This window comes from Amaranthus tricolor, chromosome 7 (assembly GCF_026212465.1).
Source record: "Amaranthus tricolor cultivar Red isolate AtriRed21 chromosome 7, ASM2621246v1, whole genome shotgun sequence".
NCBI classification, from domain to species: Eukaryota; Viridiplantae; Streptophyta; class Magnoliopsida; order Caryophyllales; family Amaranthaceae; genus Amaranthus; species Amaranthus tricolor.
In genome coordinates, this window is record NC_080053.1 from 24,993,661 (window position 1) to 25,002,291 (window position 8,631).

The 8,631-nt window shown below is 27.5% G+C and overlaps 1 protein-coding gene across 1 annotated transcript; it reads right to left on the reverse strand.

Moving 5' to 3' along the window:
• Positions 1 to 1,448: 1,448 nt before the first annotated feature.
• On the reverse strand, positions 1,449 to 5,750 carry LOC130817386 (uncharacterized). The gene is made up of 2 exons (XM_057683060.1): positions 5,001 to 5,750; positions 1,449 to 2,356 (listed from the first exon to the last, which is right to left on the reverse strand). The coding sequence occupies exons 1-2, from the start codon at positions 5,466 to 5,468 to the stop codon at positions 2,315 to 2,317; spliced, it is 510 nt and encodes a 169-aa protein (XP_057539043.1). The 5' UTR covers positions 5,469 to 5,750; the 3' UTR covers positions 1,449 to 2,314.
• Positions 5,751 to 8,631: the final 2,881 nt, after the last annotated feature.

Here is an 8,631-nt window from a genome sequence, read left to right on the forward strand (position 1 = left end):
CCTATATGTAAAATATCGCAATAATAAAATCAACAACCCATAAAACTTACACTTTTTGAATACTCACATTATGTGTTTTTCTCACAAAATAAGCTACACTCAATTAACATAAGGACCCAAAACACCATCAATAAAACTCATAGATTCTAACAGTCGAACAGCTCTTTATATATAGTTTGATCTTTGCTCTCTACCTTATTTTGCGTGGGCTTTTAGTTTCTTTTTGATACTATCGTTTTGGATTTTAATATTTGGAAAAGTAAAAATTTTATAAAAGAAATAAAATTAATGTCCTTTTACGGGGAAATAATGAGACTATATTCCACTTATTTCCCTCTTTCCTTCCCACTCCTACGATTAACACTCATACTAAATGTCGTATACTTCACCAATAACACTTTGGTACTTTCGTTCTACTTATCACCAATAAAAAAATTAGTACAATAAAAAATACGATGCTCTGATACCATGTTAAGAGTAATGGACAAAATATAAACTCAATATTATTTTCCTTATCGTGATAAAGCTAAATACAAGTGCTTAAGATTGGCCTCGGACAAGGGCAAGGTGGGCCTGCGCCCAATCCCATGAAAAAATAATATAAAAATTACCTTTAGAGGGTTTAAACTTGAGACATCATGTATCTAAGTTGAGCACTTAACCACTAAACCAAAGTGCTTTTAATGATAAAAATTACCTTGTTTAGCAATTATAGAATTATAAATGTATGTTTATCAATCAAAAAGTGGGATTAAGCCCAATTATTAAAATTAAATTAGTAATTAATACTTCTCTTTTTTGGCATTTACTTTTTCTATGATTAATCCTTTATTCATTTAAAGTATTTATTTTTATTTTTTAATATGTTATCTTTTTTTTGTAATGTAGTACTTTTGTTTTTATTTGATTGGTTTTATGTTTGTTGGTTTGGAACAAATCAAATTTGTAGGTGTTAAATATTTTATTTCATTTTTAGTGATAAATAGAGTTCTTTTTATGGATTTTTATGTGATTCTTTTAGATTGATTGTCTACGTTTGATCTTTTTGTTAGAGATTTTTTTGTCAAAATTGGACAATAAAAAATGAAAGAAAGGAGTTTATAGGAGTTTATAAAATGTATAATTTACCTCCACGTAGGGTTCGTGCAACCACATTTTTTAAATCCTAGATCAACTTTTGCTGTTGCAAGTATTAGAGGAGTTTTAGGATAATTGTCTTGTCCTAGTTAATATAATGTATATTTTTTATTAAGTTAACTTTTACTTTTCAATAATTAGTGTTGGAATATTTATTAATTCAAACACTACTATTAGTGATTTTATATAAAAAAATCTTATTTGAATTTTGTATTTTTTATTGATGTGTAAAAAATTATTCGAGATTAAATATTTTTATTAATCAATATTTTTATATAGTTTGGGTCCATTATATTTTTTTCATCCCGAGTTCCTAAAATATTAGGGCCGGCCTTGTAAATGCTACTTGGAGATACTAATAACTGACTACTTGGAGAAACTAATAACTGACAAAACATAAAAGTACGTAGTTTTTTTCTATCAAACCTACAAAAACTAATCCTAATATTTAGCAAATAATTACACTTGATACCAATGAAATTAATTACTTAGACACGATAGTTATTGTATTGTATTGGAAATACTTCACATATGAGATAAGATCTCATATCGATAAAATAGTAGATTGGATACTTGTATATATATTGGGTGGGCTAATCCTCCTACTACCATATGTTTTTGGGAAACAATGAACCTCACTAAGTGTATGTGCAAGTCAACACTCTTGACCCGTGGGTTTCTCGGCCCAACCCCACGGATATCCCATGTCCACACGAGCAGGCCACGGTGAGATTATGTGATGAATTGTCACGGTCTAATACATTGCAGCAAGTCTTGTATGAAACCGTCTCATCGTGAGATGAGCCCTACATGTAGCCCATTAGCAAAAAAAAAATCAAAAATAATGAAATTTAAATTGTACAGAGAGCAATTTTTTTAAAAGACTTTGGACTAACCCAATTAAAGCCGTCTTATGATAAGACGGCCTCAATAAAAAATTAGTGAATACATTGTGCTTCCATTTGATCGAGTTTAGAGTTAGGATTGGTAACTTAGACACTTGATACCAATGAAATTATTTACTTTGCTATTTTCATTATTTTCATTAAATATAAAGAGAGTACAATACTAAGTCTAGAAAATAACATAATTATAATATTGTAATATTATTTTATTTGATTAATTTTATTGTGAAGCTTTCGCATTTATTACTCATCCTCATGGCGACATTTTGTGTTCACTCGGGAGCAATTGGCATCTCGTTAAGACGAGGTTGAAGCTGCATTATCAGAACAAGAAAGGTAGTCAAGCCAAAGTGCCAAACATATTGTTTTTGAAAACAACTAATAATGAATTTTTTTGGTAAAAATAATTTCTTGAATGATGGTTGTTTAAAGGAGAATAAACGGATAAAAAAGTTAAAATCCAATAAAAAAGCGTTTTAAAATTACCCTTTGATTTGGCACTAAAGCCATTTACAAAGACATTTTTTTCCAACTAACAATCCCAAAAGTCAAAATTCATTATTTTTTTATGGACTCAGACTCGGTCTCAAATCTTTAGGATCGGAATATCTTTTAACTCAAGATCAGCCGAATCTAATGTCTCTAGGGTATTAAATGAGTTCATAATGAGTCTTAATTTAATTGTTCATGCTTAATTTTTTCAAAAATTTAAAAAGTTTTATTATGTCTAAAATGGATGTATATGAAGCATATATATAAGTCTAAAATCAAAATAAATGTATATTAGTTTAGAATGGGTTTAAAAATGAATTTGGATTGCAGAATAGGCCGAGAGCCCGAGACTAAAATGAGTCTGGTGGGTCTAGGTCTTAAACGGGTCTAGACTTCAGTCTGGAATCTGGAAACAAAATCAGACCCATTTTTTTTAGACCCAAACCAAGTTATTGCGTCTCAAAAAAATTATAACTAGACCTTAAAAATTAAGTTCGGGTCTAAGACAAATCTAATAGAGTTTTATTCTTTTCTTTTATTAACGACAAATATATCTTTTTAATACTTTAATTTCATGAGTCTCAACCTTAATTACCATAGATCTCAATTTTAATAAGATTTTCTCTTTTCAATTTTCTTCCCTATTTTTTTGAAGTTACAATTTTCACTTGTCTCAATCAAATAAGGAAGTTTTTAAAATTTTACTCCAACATTATCTCAAACTCCCTCTATAAAACACTAAGTGTTTGTTTGGAGGAAACTTCGATTGAAAATGGAATTCTTAGACAAGGATTGAGAAATAGACTTTTTTTTTTTGTGGTTGAAAATTTGGGAATGATCAAAGGAGGGAGAATGAGACTTGAGATGAAGGAGTCCAACTAAAACATATCTTGAAAGAGAATATATTTGGTGAGACTTAAAATTTTATAGTACATTACATGTAAAAAAAAAACAATTTTATCATATTTTTATCACTTCCTCTGTTACTTTTTGTTTATTTCACTTTATTTTTTACACGTATTTTTTTTAGTAAAGTTTAAGTCTTAATATCTCTAAATACGTATCATAAAAAATTATGAAAATTATATATTAAAAACTTTACATCAACACAAATCTAACAAGATCTCACATGAATATAGTTTATCTTCAATATATACTTCAAAAATCTAATTTAAATTTCTCTCTACTAAAAATAGACAAATTTAAAATGAACAAATTTAAAGGGAACGAATACATGCTTACTACATAGAGAAAAAAAAATGTGAGTACTTAAGTGAGACTTGTGCTCACCATGTAAAGCCAAACAAATTATTTTGCCACTAATATAAGTAAAGGAAGATGTGATTTGTATTTTATTACTCATTTCAAAAAAAAAAGTGTAAACTTACTAAATAAGGACATAGACATAGCTATAAAATTTATCTAGGTTTCAATTTAAAATTCTCACTCTAGAGTCTAGTTTCACACCAAGAGTGGTGATGTTAACTCCCATTATATAAAATATTCAAATAATTATTTTTATTATTGATATTAAATGGTGATATTAGATATAATTTATAGTGTAAAATTTAATAAAATGTAATATTTCATTTTAATGGTAATGAAATTTTAATGATAAAATGTTTTGTTACTTTCAATTTTCACTATCATCTCCTAAAATTATAATGCGTTGAAATGAAATATTATGAAATAAATGAGATAATTAAAGTAAATAATATAATATTTGTTAAATTTGTGAAGAGATTTTTCATAATCATTTTCACTATTTAATATCGATAATCAAACGGAAAACTGCGACCTGTTTTATAATCAGTATTAAATAGTGGGAATAGTATAATGAAAAATTAGTGTAATTTTGGTATGAATATCTCTTGACAAGTTAAATACTCGTGCTTATTCTCCTTTAACAATTTCATATTCTTCACAAAATTCATTTAAATACATTACCATTTGAAAATGTAGTATCAAATGGTAATAAAAAATTATGAGCAAAAAAGCTTTTATATAATAAAACTTTCATTACCGTAAGAATGATAGATACATATTATGTAAATTTAAACACAAATCACTTTTATTACCACCAATTAATATCGATAACTAAACGGGCCTCTAGAGTATAAAGATGGGAAAACATAAACCAAGTACTTTTCTTGTATGAGACCGTTTCATCATGAGATAAGCTCATATAATTAGTTCATTTCTATAATTAAGCCTATTAAAATAGTAATTAATTACTCTTATACACTAAATGTACATGGTCTAGCCCAATAGAGATGGTCTCACACTCTCACTATGAGACAATATATAATTAACTCATTTCTATAATTAATCGTTTTATAATAACAACTGATCAATTCTAATACACTAAACAAATATTGTCCAATCTAATAAAGATGTTATCACTACGACAGAGACCGTCTCATTTAAAAATTTGTGAAAATAAAAAGAAGAAAAGAAAAGAATTACCCGAGAATTTATCCACTTGTTAGAAGACGCACAAGAATGAAGGGTCTGAAACTGTTGAGCATCAAGTTTATGATTAAAAAGACCAAATTGCAAGTAAATATTGTCATTAGGAGGCAAATCAACCATAATCCCTTTAACATCAATCCAAATCCAATGTGATTTAATTCTAATCCCCTCAATATTAGTAATTGATCCTATTTTAAGGGTTCCTTTTATAATTCTATCATAAGAGATCAAGTATTCATCTAATTGCACGTAGCAAGGTTGATCTTTTAGCTCTAATTCAAGGTACCCGTCTTCGAAATCAAAACTGTAGTTTTCGACTGAGTCGGGAAAGAGGCCACATGGGAGACCGAAGATTGGAAGAAGCTCATAGATGGATGTATAGGTTGTAATGGATGCTTGGACGATGCCATGGAAGATGAGGAGGATGATGGAGATATGAGAAATTATGGTACATGGATTCATTTTTGTAGACTTGTTGCTACATACTTCTATTAGTTTCTTTGCTTTATTAAGATAAGATTTGGTTGGTATCACTTCAGAAAAATAGATAAAAATTGGGTTTTTATTTGGTAATTTTGCGTTTTTGATTGTTTTATGTGGTAGATAATTTTTTTTTAAAATTTTTATGGTGATTTTCAGCTTCAACTTTTTTGTGTGTGTGCCTGTGTGGTAGACAAAATGTTAACTTTTTTGTTCAATTAAGTACTCATTTTGAATAAATTTTTGAAAAACATGCCCCGTAAGAGTGATTGCTATATTTGTTTTTATAAGTAGTTGTTATAATGGGTAATAATAACGTAAATTTAACTCTCTAGCTCCTACAATGCACATGAAGAGTAGGGCGAGGACACCATTCATAGAAGGTGGGCCTCATTTTTCATACTGATGCAATTAAGTTGAAAAGGTCTCTATATTTTGGTTGTAAAGACGTTTATTCATATGAATAAAAAAATCTTATTTGTTGAAAAAATAACGTAAATATAACAAAAACTTAACCTTTTTGTCAACCAAGTAAAAAAGGTAAAAGTTTCGAGTTACAATAAGGTTAAAAAAATTATTATCCAACATGTGAAAAAGCCAAAAATTTTACGCTACTGTATGAAATTTATATATATATATATATATATATATATATATATATATGTATATATATATATATATAAAATAGTATTTGGATGAAATGAAATTGATTAAAAACTTTTTTAACGTGAAAGAGATGATTTGTGAATTTATTAACCAATGAACCAATTTCAATTTTTTGAAATTAATACTTTGATATTAGTGTTATAGTTTTTATCGATTAGAGAAATATAACAAAATAAATAAGTTATTTCAAAATGGAAATAGTCAAAATTTGGGTTTACTTTGTTGAAATTAAATAGAGTATTTCTATTACAAAAGCAAAGTATTTAGATTGGAATTGTGTGGAGGAGGAAGAATTAAAAGGTCAGTTGGGGGTAGTTGGTTTGAAACTTTGATCGGCCCACACATGTTTTTCCACGTCAAACACATGTTTTTCATTTCAACAATTATTGTATGAGACGTATTTATAATTCGTCACTTATAATTTTTCATATTAAAGTTATAAGTACTATAAGTTTATAGGTAATTATTTTAAAATTATAAAAATTAATCATTTTAGAATTTAAGATTATAAGTGAACATTTTAAATCTTTATGTAGTGAAAATTGGGCTAATCTAATAAATTGTCTCACTATTAAACTGTTTTATTTGAAAATTTATATTTCAAATTTATTATTCTCGATTGTGTATGTGTAACTATTGGCTTAGCACACATTTAAAGTCTAAGTGTTCTTATTACTCTAAATAATATTCTAAATTTTTGCTAGTTATTTTAGATTATTTCTTCTAATTCACAATGTAGTATACTAGTATATGTTGAAACAATAATTTTCTATTGAGATCGTGTCTTACTGTGAGACGAGGTTATTTAGGTTAGCCAGAACTATTAGAAAAAATGCTTTCTGTAAAAGTGAAAGTTTAATTTTCATTGTTTCTTAATGTTTTTTTTTTTTTAATAATGAACCTTTTATATAAACCCGTCTTACATTAATGGTCTTATACAAAAAGAGTTGAGTTGAAAAGATAAAATCTATCTTTGATAGACAACAATAACAAAATATGGATGAAAAATTACAGGAACAAAGATTTAGACGTAAATTTGGGTTAGAAAATAAAGGGGAAAAAGTTTAAACACTTAATCTTTCAATAATAAAAATATAAAATTTATGAATAAACTACCCATGAATGGATCCAACATAGTGCTTCTGGTGACTGGTAGCATCGTGCTATCAAGTAAAAATACGTTAAACTTTCACATTATGTCTACAGGAAATCAAGACTAAAATTAAACTGACCATGTGTCTATGTGCACCACTCAATGTAAATCCTAAACTATCAATTAAGTTTAAACAAATATAAAAGGTAGAAATTAAAAAAATAATTATACTCAATCAAAAATAATTATAATTTATAAAATAAAATATTATTTAAAATAATAATTATTATTTAAAAGTAAAATATTTGGCCTAATGATAAAGAACTACTTTTCTGAAAGACCATCTTTCATTAAGACAGACTTTAAAACAATAAACTTATATACTAATAATTGTATTTGTTGGTCTATTCAGCTCATGTACAAATAAGATTTCACGGTAAGAACGTGTCACACAAAAAGTTGTAATAATATATTATTTATCGCTAAGATCTCATGCTAATTGCGAGGCTGGGTGTTATCAGGAGTAGCAACACCAGTGGTGACTTTAGCAACATCCATAGCGGAGGCCTCAGGCTTTTTCTTGGAGTACAAGACAAGGTAGCCGATGGCAGCCGCAACGGCGGCACCACCAATGCCCAATCTAATCGGACACATTGGCATATTCTTTCTTTGGTGTAATACTTGTTTCTCTAACGTCCGTTTTGCTTCCCCTTCCTTTGTAAACTTTTCATTACCCATATTTGTCATAATTAATTGTATTTTATTGTGCTAAAAATTATTTCCAACTCTTCAAAAATATATTCAAGGGAATAAAATATATTCAATTTGAAATGTAAATTGATATTGCCTTGTTACAAAATTTATCTTAGAAAAGTGAGGAATTAAGAAAAAGGGTAATTATTGAAACAATTTTTATTAGTTCTCAATTTGAGAAGATGTATATGGTAATTACCTAATAATAATGTGTGATAAATTATTAAAAAAATAATGTGTGATAAGACTTGATCTTGAATCTAAAATTGAGGCATTTAAAATGCCTAAAGTTTAGCCTCAACCATTAATGAAAATTCCAAATGTAAGGTTATTATCTTGGTGCAAATGTCACTTTTGAAGGAATTTTTTTTCAACCAAAATATAAATTATTACAATTACATTTTTGTTTGCAAATGTACTAAGTAGAATTATACACATGATATTAAACAATAAAAAATTTGGGTATGAATTTAATAACTAACTTTTCTTTGAATGTTTTTTTAATTAAGTTTTATTAAATCTATTTTTTGGATTGGATAGGTTGAAGGAAGGAGATAATCAAGCAAATGACCTGATTTGGAAAAATGGTATTTACTCTCCTACTGAAACAAGACCCGATTCTCACTTGCATTA

Coding starts and splice junctions, on each gene's coding strand:
- LOC130817386 (XM_057683060.1), bottom strand. CDS start 5,468: ATGAATCCATGTACCATAATTTCTCATATCTCCATCATCCTCCTCATC. Junction 2,357..5,000: donor ACAAGTGGATAAATTCTCGG/GTAATTCTTTTC, acceptor CTGATAATGCAG/CTTCAACCTCGTCTTAACGA.